The sequence below is a fragment of the Panulirus ornatus genome, chromosome 53, assembly GCF_036320965.1.
Source record: "Panulirus ornatus isolate Po-2019 chromosome 53, ASM3632096v1, whole genome shotgun sequence".
NCBI lineage: Eukaryota > Metazoa > Arthropoda > Malacostraca > Decapoda > Palinuridae > Panulirus > Panulirus ornatus.
In genome coordinates, this window is record NC_092276.1 from 6629034 (window position 1) to 6647887 (window position 18854).

An 18854-nucleotide genomic window follows, 5' to 3' on the forward strand; every position below is an offset into this window, starting at 1 on the left:
CTACTGTTACTCACCTACAACACACATACATACAGGTAAAGTCATCCCCTACTGTTACTCACCTACAACACACTTACATACAGGTACAGTCATCCCCTACTGTTACTCACCTACAACTCACATACATACAGGTACAGTCATCCTCTACTATTACTCACCTACAACACACATACATACAGGTATAGTCATCCCCTACTGTTACTCACCTACAACATACATACATACAGGTACAGCATTCCCTACTGTTAATCACCTACAATACACATACATACAGGTACAGTCATCCCCTACTGTTACTCACCTACAACTCACATACATACAGGTAAAGTCATCTCCTACTGTTACTCACCTACAACACACTTACATACACACCCTCCCCTCCCAACACATCTCACCAAGTTACAAGTACAGCATTCCCTACTGTCATCCACCTGCTTGTTGTCTCCACACCTTTGACCCACCTGCTCTCCCCTGCACTCACCTCTCACACACCTGCCTCCCCTGCACTCACCTCTCACACACCTGCCTCCACTGCACTCACCTCTCACCCACCTGCCTCCCCTGCACTCACCTCTCACACACCTGCCTCCCCTACACTCACCTCTCACACACCTGCCTCCACTGCACTCACCTCTCACACACCTGCCTCCCCTGCACTCACCTCTCACACACCTGCCTCCCCTGCACTCACCTCTCACACACCTGCCTCCCCTGCACTCACCTCTCACACACCTGCCTCCCCCTGCACTCACCTCTCACACACCTGCCTCCCCTGCACTCACCTCTCAACCATCTGCTTCCCCTGCACTCACCTCTCACACACCTGCCTCCCCTGCACTCACCTCTCACCACCTGCCTCCCCTGCACTCACCTCTCACACACCTGCCTCCCTGCACTCACCTCTCACACACCTGCCTCCCCTGCACTCACCTCTCACACACCTGCCTCCCCTGCACTCACCTCTCACCCACCTGCCTCCCCTGCACTCACCTCTCACACACCTGCCTCCCCTGCACTCACCTCTCACCCACCTGCCTCCCCTGCACTCACCTCTCACACACCTGCCTCCCCTGCACTCACCTCTCACACACCTGCCTCCCCTGCACTCACCTCTCACACACCTGCCTCCCCTGCACTCACCTCTCACCCACCTGCCTCCCTGCACTCACCTCTCACCCACCTGCCTCCCCTGCACTCACCTCTCACACACCTGCCTCCCCTGCACTCACCTCTCACACACCTGCCTCCCCTGCTCTCACCTCTCACACACCTGCCTCCCCTACACTCACCTCTCACACACCTGCCTCCCCTACACTCACCTCTCACACACCTGCCTCCCCTGCACTCACCTCTCACACACCTGCCTCCCCTGCACTCACCTCTCACACACCTGCCTCCCCTACACTCACCTCTCACACACCTGGCTCTCCTACACTCACCTCTCACACACCTGCCTCCCCTGCACTCACCTCTCACCCACCTGCCTCCCCTGCACTCACCTCTCACGCACCTGCCTCCCCTGCACTCACCTCTCACCCACCTGCCTCCCCTGCACTCACCTCTCACACACCTGCCTCCCCTGCACTCACCTCTCACCCACCTGTCTCTCCTACACTCACCTCTCACCCAACTGCCTCCACTACACTCACCTCTCACACACCTGCCTCCCCTGCACTCACCTCTCACACACCTACCTCCCCTGCCCTCACCTCTCACACACCTGCCTCCCCTGCACTCACCTCTCACACACCTGCCTCCCCTACACTCACCTCTCACACACCTGCCTCCCTGCACTCACCTCTCACCCACCTGCCTCCCCTGCACTCACCTCTCACACATCTGCCTCCCCTGCACTCACCTCTCACACACCCGCCTCCCCTGCACTCACCTCTCACCCACCTGCCTCCCCTACACTCACCTCTCACCAACCTGCCTCCCCTGCACTCACCTCTCACCCACCTGCCTCCCCTGCACTCACCTCTCACCCACCTGCCTCCCCTGCACTCACCTCTCACACACCTGCCTCCCCTGCACTCACCTCTCACACACCTGCCTCCCCTGCACTCACCTCTCACACACCTGCCTCCCCTACACTCACCTCTCACCCACCTGCTTCCCCTGCACTCACCTCTCACACAAACTGCCTCCCCTGCACTCACCTCTCACACACCTGCCTCCCCTGCACTCACCTCTCACCCACCTGCCTCCACTGCACTCACCTCCCACACACTTGCCTCCCCTGCACTCACCTCTCACCCACCTGCCTCCCCTGCTCTCACCTCTCACCCACCTGCCTCCCCTGCACTCACCTCTCACACACCTGCCTCCCCTGCAATCACCTGTCACCCACATGCCTCCCCTGCTCTGACCTCTCACCCACGTGCCTCCCCTGCACTCACCTCACACACCTGCCTCCCCCGCACTCACCTCTCACCCACCTGCCTCCCTTGCACTCACCTCTCACCCACCTGCCTCCCCTGCACTCACCTCACACACCTGCCTCCCCCGCACTCACCTCTCACCCACCTGTCTCTCCTACACTCACCTCTCACCCACCTGCCTCCCCTGCACTCACCTCTCACCCACCTGTCTCTCCTACACTCACCTCTCACCCACCTGCCTCTCCCACACTCACCTCTCACCCACCTGTCTCTCCTACACTCACCTCTCACCCACCTCCCTCCCCTGCCCTCTCCTCTCACCCACCTGCCTCTCCTACACTCACCTCTCACCCACCTGCCTCTCCTACACTCACCTCTCACCCACCTGCCTCTCCTACACTCACCTCTCACCCACCTGCCTCTCCTACACTCACCTCTCACCCACCTGCCTCTCCTACACTCACCTCTCACCCACCTGTCTCTCTTACACTCACCTCTCACCCACCTGCCTCTCCTACACTCACTTCTCACCTACCTGCCTTTCCTACATTCACCTCTCACCCACCTGCCTCTCCTACATTCACCTCTCACCCACCTACCTCTCCTACACTCACCTCTCACCCACTTGCCTCTCCTACACTCACCTCTCACCCACCTGTCTGTCCTACACTCACCTCTCACCCACCTACCTCTCCTACACTCACCTCTCACTCACCTGTCTCTCCTACACTCACCACTCACCCACCTGCCTCTCCTACACTCACCTTTCACCCACCTGCCTTTCCTACATTCACTTCTCACCCACCTGCTTCTCCTACACTCACCTCTCACTCACCTGTCTCTCCTACACTCACCCCTCACCCACCTGCCTCTCCTACACTCACCTCTCACCCACCTGCCTCTCCTACACTCACCTCTCACTTACCTGTCTGTCCTACACTCACCTCTCACCCAACTGCCTCTCCTACACTCACCTCTCAATCACCTGTCTCTCCTACACTCACTTCTCACCCACCTGCCTCTCCTACACTCACCTCTCACCCACCTACCTTTCCTACATTCACTTCTCACCCACCTGCCTCTCCTACACTCACCTCTCACCCACCTGCCTCTCCTACACTAACCCACCTGCCTCTCCTACATTCACCTCTCACTCACCTGTCTCTCCTACACTCACCTCTCACCCACCTGCCTTTCCTACATTCACTTCTCACCCACCTGCCTCTCCTACACTCACCTCTCACCCACCTGCCTTTCCTACTCTCACCTTTCACCCACCTGCCTCTCCTACACTCACCTCTCACTCACCTGCCTTTCCTACTCTCACCTCTCACCCACCTGCCTCTCCTAAACTCACCTTTCACCCACCTGCCTTTCCTACTCTCACCTCTCACCCACCTGCCTCTCCTACACTCACCTTTCACCCACCTGCCTTTCCTACTCTCACCTCTCACCCACCTGCCTCTCCTACACTCACCTTTCACCCACCTGCCTTTCCTACTCTCACCTCTCACCCACCTGCCTCTCCTATACTCACCTTTCACCCACCTGCCTTTCCTACTCTCACCTCTCACCCACCTGCCTCTCCTACACTCACCTTTCACCCACCTACCTTTCCTACATTCACTTCTCACCCACCTGCCTCTCCTACACTCACCTCTCACCCACCTGCCTCTCCTACACTAACCCACCTGCCTCTCCTACATTCACCTCTCACTCACCTGTCTCTCCTACACTCACCTTTCACCCACCTGCCTTTCCTACATTCACTTCTCACCCACCTGCTTCTCCTACACTCACCTCTCACTCACCTGTCTCTCCTACACTCACCACTCACCCACCTGCCTCTCCTACACTCACCTTTCACCCACCTGCCTTTCCTACATTCACTTCTCACCCACCTGCTTCTCCTACACTCACCTCTCACTCACCTGTCTCTCCTACACTCACCCCTCACCCACCTGCCTCTCCTACACTCACCTCTCACCCACCTACCTCTCCTACACTCACCTCTCACTTACCTGTCTGTCCTACACTCACCTCTCACCCAACTGCCTCTCCTACACTCACCTCTCAATCACCTGTCTCTCCTACACTCACTTCTCACCCACCTGCCTTTCCTACATTCACTTCTCACCCACCTGCCTTTCCTACACTCACTTCTCACCCACCTGCCTCTCCTACACTCACCTTTCACCCACCTGCCTTTCCTACTCTCACCTCTCACCCACCTGCATGGTTTCCAGGCCGTTGTGCTGGAGTCGTCAGGTGATATGGTAGTGTTCCAGGTTTACCTTCGTAACATTGATAATCCACACAGACCTGACTCTCACAACTCCTATTTTATTTGCAGGAATCCGTGAGCCTCTCTTTTCATTTGGTCCGGGGAATGAGGTGCCCATAGCAACTCTCAGGTTCTTCACCCAACCATTCCCAGCGAGCAAAGCAGAACGAGAACATGCTTACTTTGGCAACGTGGTCTTGGTGGCCCCGCTACACGCCCACCACGTTGTCCAAAATGAACTGTACTTCGACACCTTCGACCACGCCCAGATCATCCTCGGCTACGAGAAGGGCAGGAAGCTGGCCCACCTCCCGCCACATTTTTTCAAGAGCCTGCGACCTTACTTCCCTTTCTTCAGCTTGGACTAACCTGCCTCCCCTGTGGGCCTTGTATAGCCTGCCTTCCCTTGTGGGCAGAGCCTAACCTGCCTCCCCCGTGCGCCTTGACTGTGATCCCAGTTACCTGTAACAGGTGTTAGATACATAGGTCTTTTCTGTAGGTGTTTCAACGATTTTTCTCAACTGACAAATACTGGTACGTATATTTTTGTAATATGTAGATGTCATCAGAAGTAATAATCTCTGATGTTATGAAAGAGGGTAGGACCATAACTATTATCCAGTAATAGTCAATGTTAACCTAGAACCTTCTTTCCTACTTGTGTGACTGAGAGGGATATGTCACAGGGACATTGCCTTCAAAAGATGATGAAGATTTACTTCATTATGTTTATTTCACAGTCATTATGGAAGTTACACAAACGAGACAGACAGACCAACTGTCTGCAAACACAGGTGACGACTCAGAAGCATGTAGAGAGGTTCCAACCATTGTTTGTATATAAAGACTTCACCAGATATCCTCATCACTTGTTTGAGTCTTGTGTAAGACATACATCAGCTATAAGTATATATGATTTATACATATGTTGCTGTATCAATAATACATTTCTGTAATACTGTATATGTTATATTAGCCAACATAAAAGGCTTCAAATAATTTTTCCAATCTGTATATTGTTCCATCTTTCTTTTATACCATATGGTCGTCCCTATTGTATAGACTTTTAATTGTAATAAAATATGTATAAAGAAGATTTCCAACTGACTCTCCAACATACCATATGTTACAGCGGCATCCTGATGTTACCACTGTACTAATGTCTATATTACACTTGTTCTTATGTCCTGTCCCTCTTAGTTCACACGCAGGAAAAATATTTGGGAAGTATCATTTCTCCACTATCTCAAGATGATGACAATAATGATGATAGTAATAATAATACAATGTTATCTATCATTATTATTATTAAATTATCATTATTATTATTATTATTATTATTATTATTATTATTATTATTATTATGATAATACTTGATCGCCGTTTCCCGCGTCAGCGAGGTAGAGCCAGGAAACAGACGAAGAACGCCGGAAGGGGAGGGGATGCTATTTCGTGTGTGGCAGGGTGGCAAGGAGAATGGATGAAGGCAGCAAGTATGGATATGTACATGTGTATATATTTATATGTCTGTGTATGTATACGTTGAAATGTATATGTAGGTGTGTGGGCGTTTATGTATATACCTTTGTATGTGGGTGGGTTTGGGCCATTCTTTCGTTTATTTCCTTGCGCTACCTCGCTAACGCGGATGGAACCGAAACCACAGCTCCCTTTCCACATCCAGGCCTCACAGACCTTTCCATAGTTTATCCCAGACGCTTCACATGCCATGGTTCAGTCCATTGACTGCACGTCGACCCCTGTATACCACATCGCTCGAATTCGCTATATTCCTTGCACGTCTCTCACCCTCCTGCATGTTCAGGCACCGTTCACTCAGAATCTTTTTCACTCCATCCCTCCACCTCCACTTTGGTCTCCCACTTCTCCTTCTCTCCACCTCTGACACATATATCCTCTTTGTCAACCTTTCCTCACTCATTCTGTCCATGTGACCAAAGCATCTTAAAACACCCTCTTTTTATTACCACACATCTCTCTTACCCTTTCATTACTTACTCGATCAAACCACCTCACACCACATATTGTCCTCAAACATTTCATTTCCAATACATCCACCCTACTTCGCACAACCCTATCTATAGCCCACGCCTCACAACCTGGTCCTCTCTAACTCATGTTGCACAGAGACACTGGCCCCATCGTTCCTGACCGAGTCGTCCCGGCGCTCCGTAGGTTTCCTTCCGTAGGTCCCGCGGCACGACGACTGCCGCCCGGCTCTCGTCGTTCAGATTCTGCCGGGATCAGACGTTCCACTTGACCGTCCATGCCACTGTTCCTCCTCCCTCACCCTCCCCGCTACCTTTTAACTTTGGCTGATTTTAGGTATATGGGGGGGGGGGGGGGTGGATCAGGTTGCCAAGCATACATTTAGAGATGTTAGGCTACACAGGTCACAAGGCTGTATCTTATATATGTATGTTACTTGAAGGGCCAGCCACGCGTAAGGTTATTCGAAGGGGTGTCATAGAAAATGCCACGAGTCAGAAGAGATAGCCTTGGAGCTATGTCAACATAAGGGGATGGCGTGGACTCAGGAGGTACCGAGTTTGAACAAAAGGTTCGTGATGGGTCTCAAGAACTCTTGGATTTGGTATGAGACTCGACAACTCTAACATAATCATCCTCAGGCGACTTATGACACATTATCAGGCAAGGTTAAAAATGTGGACAAGCTTAGGGAAGGGCCGCCCCAGCTAGAAATTCGAGAAAAAGATTGTAGGACAGGCAACTCCAAGACAGGAGGCTGGAAAGGCCCAGGGAAGGACTGACAGTAGACAGTTTACGAAGTGAAGTAAAGGAAGCGCGCCAACAGATCCGTGACTTGCAGATAAGCCTGCAAAACTTAAGGGTGGAAGTGAGGAAGACACGGGCCGCTGGGAATACAGGGGCGAGGAGGGATATAGTGGGAGAGCGGCCCCTTTGTCTAGTCGGTGCTTTGAGTGTGGGATACAAGGCACAGTGGAGGAATGGACGAGAGATCAGACGTGGCGAACGAACAGGACCATCCCTGCCTATCAACAATACTGTCTCAGGAGGGACACCACAAGGCCACTAAGGGAAGTGCAACATTATAAAAACCGGCGGAAAACGAAGCAACTATGTTGAGAAGAGCCCACCATTAGGGGAGAGATCAGGAGGCTCAAAGGTGCTGATCTGTAAGGATGTTAAACTGATTGGCCGTTCAAAGGCTACCTATGAATGTACGAATGGGAGGAACGGATGTTTGGTCCAGCCTGGACTCTGGGAGCGAAGTCTCGTGTCGGAAGAATTATACCGTGGAGAACTGGAGCCCAAGGGATATACCTTTGAGGACCTTGGCGAATTGACACTAAGGGCAGCCGATGAAGGGGCGATTCCTTACACTGGGTACAAAGTACTGGATAGCAGGGAGAGTAATTACAGGGTGTGGATTGCTGATACGGAGGTCGCTAGATGGTCAGCCCCGAAAGGACCAGTGTTGGGTGGAGATGCGGGACAAATAACGGCTTAGGGTACTACCAACCCAGCTTGGATATGCACCTAAAACGCAGAGCAAAATCCGCGTGTAGGAAGAGAGGAAAGTGGTTGGTTCTCAGTGAATGTAAGTTTGCGGCAGGGGTGTGATGTCTCCATGACGGTTTAATTTGTTTATGGATGGGGTTGTTAGGGAGGTGAATGCAAGAGTTTTGGAAAGAGGGGCAAGTATGCAGTCTGTTGGGGATGAGAGAGCTTGGGAAGTGAGTCAGTTGTTGTTCTCTGATGATACAGTGCTGGTGGCTGATTCACGTGAGAAACTGCAGAAGCTGGTGACTGAGTTTGGTAAAGTGTGTGAAAGAAGAAAGTTGAGAGTAAATGTGAATAAGAGCAAGGTTATTAGGTACAGTAGGGTTGAGGGTCAAGTCAATTGCGAGGTAAGTTTGAATGGAGAAAAACTGGAGGAAGTAAAGTGTTTTAGATATCTGGGAGTGGATCTGGCAGCGGATGGAACCATGGAAGCGGAAGTAAATCATAGGGTGGGGGAGGGGGCGAAAATTCTGGGAGCCTTGAAGAATGCTTGGAAGTCGAGAACATTATCTCGGAAAGCAAAAATGGGTATATTTGAAGGAATAGTGGTTACAACAATGTTGTATGGTTGCGAGGCATGGGCTATGGATAGAGTTGTGCGCAGGAGGGTGGATGTGCTGGAAATGAGATGTTTGAGGACAATATGTGGTGTGAGGTGGTTTGATCGAGTAAGTAATGTAAGGGTAAGAGAGATATGTGGAAATAAAAAGAGTGTGGTTGAGAGAGCAGAAGAGGGTGTTTTGAAATGGTTTGGTCACATGGAGAGAATGAGTGAGGAAAGATTAACCAAGAGGATATATGTGTGAGAGATGGAGGGAACGAGGAGAAGTGGGAGACCAAATTGGAGGTGGAAAGATGGAGTGAAAAAGATTTTGAGTGATCGGGGCCTAAACATGCAGGAGGGTGAAAGGCGTGCAAGTAATAGAGTGAACTGGAACGATGTGGTATACCGGGGTCGACGTGCTGTCAATGGATTGAACCAGGGCATGTGAAGCGTCTGGGGTAAACCATGGAAAGTTTTGTGGGTCCTGGATGTGGAAAGGGAGCTGTGGTTTCGGTGCATTATTACATGACAGCTAGAGACTGAGTGTGAACGAATGGGGCCTTTGCTGTGTTTTCCTAGCGCTACCTCGCACACATGAGGGGGGGAGGGGGTTGTTATTCCATGTGTGGCGAGGTGGCGATGGGAATAAATAAAGGCAGACAGTATGAATTATGTACATGTGTATATATGTATATGTCTGTGTGTGTATATATATGTATACATTGAGATGTATTGGTATGTATATTTGCGTGTGTGGACGTGTATGTATATACATGCGTATGTGGGTGGGTTGGGGCCCTTCTTTCGTCTGTTTCCTTGCGCTACCTCGCTAACGCGGGAGACAGCGACAAAGAAAAATATATATATATATATATACATATATATATATAGAGAGAGATGCTCTGTGGAAGGTATTAAGAATATATGGTGTGGGAGGCAAGTTGTTAGAAGCAGTGAAAAGTTTTTATCGAGGATGTAAGGCATGTGTACGTGTAGGAAGAGAGGAAAGTGATTGGTTCTCAGTGAATGTAGGTTTGCAGCAGGGGTGTGTGATATCTCCATGGTTGTTTAATTTGTTTATGGATGGGGTTGTTAGGGAGGTAAATGCAAGAGTTTTGGAAAGAGGGGCAAGTATGAAGTCTGTTGGGGATGAGAGAGCTTGGGAAGTGAGTCAGTTGTTGTTCGCTGATGATACAGCGCTGGTGGCTGATTCATGTGAGAAACCGCAGAAGCTGGTGACTGAGCTTGGTAAAGTGTGTGAAAGAAGAAAGTTAAGAGTAAATGTGAATAAGAGCAAGGTTATTAGGTACAGTAGGGTTGAGAGTCAAGTCAATTGGGAGGTAAGTTTGAATGGAGAAAAACTGGAGGAAGTAAAGTGTTTTAGATATCTGGGAGTGGATCTGGCAGCGGATGGAACCATGGAAGCGGAAGTGGATCATAGGGTGGGGGAGGGGGCGAAAATCCTGGGAGCCTTGAAGAATGTGTGGAAGTCGAGAACATTATCTCGGAAAGCAAAAATGGGTATGTTTGAAGGAATAGTGGTTCCAACAATGTTGTATGGTTGCGAGGCGTGGACTATGGATAGAGTTGTGCGCAGGAGGATGGATGTGCTGGAAATGAGATGTTTGAGGGCAATGTGTGGTGTGAGGTGGTTTGATCGAGTAAGTAACGTAAGGGTAAGAGAGATGTGTGGAAATAAAAAGAGCGTGGTTGAGAGAGCAGAAGAGGGTGTTTTGAAATGGTTTGGGCACATGGAGAGAATGAGTGAGGAAAGATTGACTAAGAGGATATATGTGTCGGAGGTGGAGGGAACGAGGAGAAGTGGGAGACCAAATTGGAGGTGGAAAGATGGAGTGAAAAAGATTTTGTGTGATCGGGGCCTGAACATGCAGGAGGGTGAAAGGAGGGCAAGGAATAGAGTGAATTAGATCGATGTGGTATACCGGGGTTGACGTGCTGTCAGTGGATTGAATCAGGGCATGTGAAGCGTCTGGGGTAAACCATGGAAAGCTGTGTAGGTATGTATATTTGCGTGTGTGGACGTATGTATATACATGCGTATGGGGGTGGGTTGGGCCATTTCTTTCGTCTGTTTCCTTGCGCTACCTCGCAAACGCGGGAGACAGCGACAAAGCAAAAAAAAAAAAAATGTATATATATATATATATATATATATATATATATATATATATATATATATATATATAAACCTTGTACAGGTTATCAGGAAGGAAGTTTATCTAATTTTTTTCGTATTATCTATCTTAAAATCGAAATCTTGTAGTTAGTTTTTTGGAGCGGTACGATAACTTTGTAGGTTGAGTGGCACCGGCAGCACAGGTTGTTTACATGGGAGGAGAAGAGAGTCGTTGGTCGGGAATTTGTTGTTCAGTAGAAGATAACGTTGAATTACGATAATGAACTATTATTTTATATTCTTTTTTTTTGTAGGCCTTTACTCAGGCCAAAGTGAACAACAAAAACCAGAAATTACTTTCGATCCCGATGGAGGTATGTATGTCTTAATGACAACCTGTCTACATTTTGGTTCCAGTAGTTCTTTTGGAACATTGGCGGCTTTTCAACTTTGAAGGGATTATTTTAGGGTTGTCTTTCATGTAAACTTGGCTGAACAGATTTCGGTAAAGTGTGTTTAGAAGTATCAATATCATGGATTTTAAAATGGAATGTACACCATAGAATTCAGAGAGAATGGAATACCTGATATATTTGTTCTATTAGTAACAAGGTTAAGTACTGTGATTCAGTATGGGAAATTGTGGTGTAAAAGCACTTTAAACCCAGAATTCAATGTATAAAATGTTAAGTGCAAGAACATCAAGGACGCCTTAAGTGTCTTGATGTAATTGTCATATATGTACACTGTGGTGCACACAGGTGAAGACTTGCATCATTTGGTGAAGCTTGTTCTGGTACAGCAAATTCATGAAAAATGGACCAGAATAGTAGAGTGTGTGTCATGCAGATTGTCAAAGCTGTCTTCATATTTGTTGATAGAACATTGACGGGGAAGATTTGTTGGCAGAAGGAAAAAAATATTTTAGTGTTGTGCACTCTTTAAATAGTCTTCCAAAAACTAATAATCTTGAATGACAAAATTGTTTACTTAGAAAGATGTTTCTCTGATGAATTGAAATATTGTAAAAGAATAATAAAACAACCAAGAAATGAATGCTATAAGGAGAAAAATACATGTAGGTCTGTGTTGGTAAGATAGCAGTAAGTGCAAAAAAAAATATTATTACTGACATGTTCCTAGGCCTTTACTCAGCTTAGACATTGAAGCTTATTGATTCAGTGGTGAAATTGATGAGAACTGCTATTGACGTTTGTGTGAATAAATTGTACATTTCCTTTTCCATAGCCAGAGGTTGAACCATTATGTGACGTTCATTTTTTCATTCATTTCAAGCTAAAAGTTTGTTTTCTAAATTGTTTCTTACATTTTTCATATGTATATATATGTATGTGTGTGTGTGTGTGTGTGTGTGCGTGTGTGTGTGTGTGTGTGTGTGTGTGTGTATATATATATGTATATTATCCCTGGGGATAGGGGTGAAAGAATACTTCCCACGTATTCCTCGCATGTCGTAGAAAGCGACTAGAGGGGACGGGAGCGGGGGGCCGGAAATCCTCCCCTCCTTGTATTAACTTTCTAAAATGGGAAACAGAAGAAGGAGTCACGCGGGGAGTGCTCATCCTCCTCGAAGGCTCAGAGTGGGGTGCCTAAATGTGTGTGGATGTAACCAAGATGTGAAAAAAGGAGAGATAGGTAGTATGTTTGAGGAAAGGAACCTGGATGTTTTGGCTCTGAGTGAAACGAAGCTCAAGGGTAAAGGGGAAGAGTGGTTTGGAAATGTCTGGGGAGTGAAGTCAGGGGTTAGTGAGAGGACAAGAGCAAGGGAAGGAGTAGCAATACTCCTGAAACAGGAGTTGTGGGAGTATGTGATAGAATGTAAGAAAGTAAATTCTCGATTAATATGGGTGAAATTGAAAGTTGATGGAGAGAGATGGGTGATTATTGGTGCATATGCACCTGGGCATGAGAAGAAAGATCATGAGAGGCAAGTGTTTTGGGAGCAGCTAAATGAGTGTGTTAGCGGTTTTGATGCACGAGACCGGGTTATAGTGATGGGTGATTTGAATGCAAAGGTGAGTAATGGGGCAGTTGAGGGAATAATTGGTATGCATGGGGTGTTCAGTGTTGTAAATGGAAATGGTGAAGAGCTTGTAGATTTATGTGCTGAAAAAGGACTGATGATTGGGAATACCTGGTTTAAAAAGCGAGATATACATAAGTATACTTATGTAAGTAGGAGAGATGGCCAGAGAGCGTTATTGGATTACGTGTTAATTGACAGGCGTGCGAAAGAGAGACTTTTGGATGTCAATGTGCTGAGAGGTGCAACTGGAGGGATGTCTGATCATTATCTTGTGGAGGCTAAGGTGAAGATTAGTATGGGTTTTCAGAAAAGAAGAGTGAATGTTGGGGTGAAGAAGGTGCTGAGAGTAAGTGAGCTTGGGAAGGAGACCTGTGTGAAGAAGTATCAGGAGAGACTGTGTACACAATGGAAAAAGGTGAGAACAATGGAAGTAAGGGGAGTGGGGGAGGAATGGGATGTATTTAGGGAATCAGTGATGGATTGCGCAAAAGATGCTTGTGGCATGAGAAGAGTGGGAGGTGGGCTGTTTAGAAAGGGTAGTGAGTGGTGGGATGAAGAAGTAAGAGTATTAGTGAAAGAGAAGAGAGAGGCATTTGGACGATTTTTGCAGGGAAAAAATGCAATTGAGTGGGAGAAGTATAAAAGAAAGAGACAGGAGGTCAAGAGAAAGGTGCAAGAGGTGAAAAAAAGGGCAAATGAGAGTTGGGGTGAGAGACTATCAGTAAATTTTAGGGAGAATAAAAAGATGTTCTGGAAGGAGGTAAATAGGGTGCGTAAGACAAGGGAGCAAATGGGAACTTCAGTGAAGGGCGTAAATGGGGAGGTGATAACAAGTAGTGGTGATGTGAGAAGGAGATGGAATAAGTATTTTGAAGGTTTGTTGAATGTGTCTGATGACAGAGTGGCAGATATAGGGTGTTTGGGTCGAGGTGGTGTGCAAAGTGAGAGGGTTAGGGAAAATGATTTGGTAAACAGAGAAGAGGTAGTAAAAGCTTTGCGGAAGATGAAAGCCGGCAAGGCAGCAGGTTTGGATGGTATTGCAGTGGAATTTATTAAAAAAGGGGGTGACTGTATTGTTGACTGGTTGGTAAGGTTATTTAATGTATGTATGACTCATGGTGAGGTGCCTGAGGATTGGCGGAATGCGTGCATAGTGCCATTGTACAAAGGCAAAGGGGATAAGAGTGAGTGCTCAAATTACAGAGGTATAAGTTTGTTGAGTATTCCTGGTAAATTATATGGGAGGGTATTGATTGAGAGGGTAAAGGCATGTACAGAGCATCAGACTGGGGAAGAGCAGTGTGGTTTCAGAAGTGGTAGAGGATGTGTGGATCAGGTGTTTGCTTTGAAGAATGTATGTGAGAAATACTTAGAAAAGCAAATGGATTTGTATATAGCATTTATGGATCTGGAGAAGGCATATGATAGAGTTGATAGAGATGCTCTGTGGAAGGTATTAAGAATATATGGTGTGGGAGGCAAGTTGTTAGAAGCAGTGAAAAGTTTTTATCGAGGATGTAAGGCATGTGTACGTGTAGGAAGAGAGGAAAGTGATTGGTTCTCAGTGAATGTAGGTTTGCGGCAGGGGTGTGTGATGTCTCCATGGTTGTTTAATTTGTTTATGGATGGGGTTGTTAGGGAGGTAAATGCAAGAGTCTTGGAAAGAGGGGCAAGTATGAAGTCTGTTGGGGATGAGAGAGCTTGGGAAGTGAGTCAGTTGTTGTTCGCTGATGATACAGCGCTGGTGGCGGATTCATGTGAGAAACTGCAGAAGCTGGTGACGGAGTTTGGTAAAGTGTGTGGAAGAAGAAAGTTAAGAGTAAATGTGAATAAGAGCAAGGTTATTAGGTACAGTAGGGTTGAGGGTCAAGTCAATTGGGAGGTGAGTTTGAATGGAGAAAAACTGGAGGAAGTGAAGTGTTTTAGATATCTGGGAGTGGATCTGTCAGCGGATGGAACCATGGAAGCGGAAGTGGATCATAGGGTGGGGGAGGGGGCGAAAATTTTGGGAGCCTTGAAAAATGTGTGGAAGTCGAGAACATTATCCCGGAAAGCAAAAATGGGTATGTTTGAAGGAATAGTAGTTCCAACAATGTTGTATGGTTGCGAGGCGTGGGCTATGGATAGAGTTGTGCGCAGGAGGATGGATGTGCTGGAAATGAGATGTTTGAGGACAATGTGTGGTGTGAGGTGGTTTGATCGAGTAAGTAACGTAAGGGTAAGAGAGATGTGTGGAAATAAAAAGAGCGTGGTTGAGAGAGCAGAAGAGGGTGTTTTGAAATGGTTTGGGCACATGGAGAGAATGAGTGAGGAAAGATTGACCAAGAGGATATATGTGTCGGAGGTGGAGGGAACGAGGAGAAGAGGGAGACCAAATTGGAGGTGGAAAGATGGAGTGAAAAGGATTTTGTGTGATCGGGGCCTGAACATGCAGGAGGGTGAAAGGAGGGCAAGGAATAGAGTGAATTGGAGCGATGTGGTATACAGGGGTTGACGTGCTGTCAGTGGATTGAATCAAGGCATGTGAAGCGTCTGGGGTAAACCATGGAAAGCTGTGTAGGTATGTATATTTCCGTGTGTGGACGTGTGTATGTACATGTGTATGGGGGGGGTTGGGCCATTTCTTTCGTCTGTTTCCTTGCGCTACCTCGCAAACGCGGGAGACAGCGACAAAGTCTAAAAAAAAAAAAAAAAAAAAAAAAAAAATGTTCCTAGGCAGTGGTGTCACCTTATTTGTATAGTGTTTTGGTTCAATTTAGTTTTATATTAAGATAAAACCCCCGGGTTTCAAGTTTTGTGATATGTACAAGTATTAAGTAGTGTATCATTACTGATTTCAGCCTATATATGATTGATATATATATCCTATATATGATTTGTATTTTTGTTTGATTATACTTACAGAAGTTTTGTTAAATCATGAATAACTTCATTATCCCTGTACATTTTGGCATTTTAAACCATTCCTAGGACTGTGTGTAGGTAATAACCATCTGTATATTATACGTTACCTGGAAAATGTAAGTTGGCTTTATGAATGAAATGTCATCTACCTCTATATTTTTTCGTTTGTCATATATTTTTTTATTTTCATTTTTGTTTGATGTAATTAGGCTTGTTCCATTGTTAGAATAATTATATATGTTCCATCGTCCAGAAAATGAATTCAAGAATGGGAAGTTCTCTAGCCCTCTGCACCTGCCCTTAGCATAATTGTATGACATGTAGGGATCCTGTACATGGGAATATTCTTCCTTTCATGACCTCTATATTTGGTGGTATAGTAAACCCATCTGTGCTTTATGGATGCTTGATGTGGGCTTTGGACAAAAATGTAAAGAATGGGGTGAATATGTTTGAAATGAAATGTTTGACTATGTAGTGATAGGAGTGTTGATCGAATAAGAAATGATTGGGCAGGAGAGAGGAGTGGTAGTAATAGGAGTATGTATGAGAGAACTTAAGAGGATATTGAGAAATTGTATGGACAAATGGAGAGGATGAGTGAGGAAAGGGTGACTAAGAGGGTATACATGTCAGAAGTTGAAGGAACAAAGTAAAGGGGAAACAGATAAGGAGGTGGAAGAATGAAGTGAAAGATGCTTTGTATCCTGAACATGGAGGAAGGTGTGGGATATGTAAGGGTAGCATGAATTGGAGCATTGGTGTTTACAGGGGACAGTGTGCTGTCACTGAGTATGGGAAAGGGTGAGGGGAAACCATGGAAAGATCTGTTAAGTTTGGTTATGGGTAGGGGGGCTTGGGTCGTGGTGAATTATACATGACAACTAGAGTGTGGATGTTAGCAAATAAGGCAATTTTTTTTTTTTTTTGTTTATTCCTGGCACTTAAGCACTAATGTGGGAAATCAGGAACATGTGAGAAAAAAAATATTATTCTACATGCACTGAAGATCTGAATCAATGCATTATCAGTGGAAACTGCTATGTAATCACAACTGAGTCAGCATATTGGTGGTTTATATGTGTGTAGGGCCTGGGAGGAACATCTGGCTTCTGGGTTCCCATTTTACTTATGGTTACAGGCCACATAAACACAAACTCGTAAAACCAATCATTCATACACAGAAGTATCTCCATCACTTCATGCTGGAACTCTACGATGAGGCATTTTGGTAATAGGTTTGCCCTATGACTTGCCCTCCTAGGCTGATAGATATATTTTTTGAATGAAATACTTTATATAATGTTTTATGTTATGATCAAGGTCAATTCAATAATTATACAAGTGAAAATTAAGCAATTTTCATAACATGTATTATTTTTATATAGATTTTTTTTATTTTACCACCTCTATATGCTATATTAAGCAACTTGCTTATCAGTCTCTTGTTTCCATCAAATCATTTGCATTTTTATGCCTGTGTGTTTCAGTTTTCTTACACTGTGCATTAATTCATAGATATGTATTCATGAGCATTCTTTGTGCACCTGTGGATAGAGGCATAGATGTAGCTCACTGATAAAATTATCAACTATCTTTTCATCATCATTCAGCAAGTCTTATAAATCCTGCATCACTAATAAAGCTGGGTTGAGATGGCTAGGTTGACATATGTTATCATTTCACATGTTTTTAGATTTTTTGTTTCTATGTGTGGAAGCAGAATAAGTAATAAAACAAGTTAATCATTGCATCAGTTAACTACAGAGATAGTAATGAGGATGGGCTGAGATTAGTGATACAATAGTTAATACATATATTGCAAGGAATGTCATAATGAAAGTAGTGAAATGGCTTCAGGAGCAATGAAATTATGTGGAACAAGGTGAAAGTCATCCTAATATATGAAGCGAGTACCCAAAACCCTGCATAAGGTGATAACACTACAGCTCGAGAGATAATTCGACACATATCACTCATACCAGTACGCTACCATCACAATTTTTTATTTCTACATGTTTTGATTAAAGCCTATATTGTTTCTCATTTATTAATGTCTTTAATCTTGTAAGAGAAAAATATTTGACAAAGGCAAAGTGAATATATTTTCTTTGGCTACAAATTTTTTTTGTTTCACCAGATTGTCAGAAAACTACTTAGGCAATTTAGGTGGCATGTACTGTGTTGTTCTCGTACATTTTGACTGATTTCAGCTAATTTATGCTTATTTCAGTGTTTAGTCACTAGAGGTCAAAGTGGTTCTGGATTTCATCAGCTAGAGACTTGTTGTTGCCATTCCCTTTAGGGAGTTCCTGGAGGGAATGGGTATTAAAGAGAGAGAGATAGACAGTTAGTCAAACCCTATTGCTTGTTGTGCAAAGTATTCAGTACCCAAATAGTCTTCCCATTTGAGGATTGTACAACTGACCAGCAAGCATGAGGGACTCATGAAATCTTTCTGGTTGTATTATGTACAGTATTTTGCACATGTCTGACACTTGTGCTCCATGGTGATAATTCAAAGAATTGTGTCAAGAATATTAATAATTCCATTAGATTACATGAGACAGTAGATGATAACTGATCAGTTCAGTATTTTGATTTCTAATAAAGACATAATATATCCCATACATTTGCGACACTAAGGTATCTAAACATTTATACTTTTTTCTATAGCAGAAAATATCACAGTAAAACAAGAATGCTTACTTGAGAGAACAATTCAAATTTATGAAAGTACACCTAATGTTCACAAAGAAATTTGTATTTGTTTTGAAACCTTGTATATATATCAATCTGCACTTACTGGATAGTGTAAATGAATTACGACATTGTAAAGTATGCTAAATTTATAGTCTTAATCATTATTACAAGCAAAATGGATGTTATTGCAAGTTTCATGAATACCCACATACATGTACAGAGCATCAGATTGGGGAAGAGCAGTGTGGTTTCAGAAGTGGTAGAGGATGTGTGGATCAGGTGTTTGC

General features: G+C 45.5%; 1 protein-coding gene across 6 annotated transcripts in view; it reads left to right on the top strand.

The window, feature by feature from the left end:
• Positions 1–5759, top strand: part of LOC139765203 (uncharacterized) — a 91364-nt gene extending 85605 nt beyond the window's left edge. For all 6 annotated transcript variants that reach the window (XM_071692502.1, XM_071692499.1, XM_071692500.1 and 3 more), the window contains one exon: positions 4735–5759. In XM_071692502.1, coding sequence (XP_071548603.1) covers positions 4735–5033 — 299 coding nt within the window. In that variant the 3' untranslated portion in view covers positions 5034–5759. The remainder of the gene's footprint in view (positions 1–4734) is intronic.
• The last annotated feature ends 13095 nt before the right edge of the window (positions 5760–18854 follow it).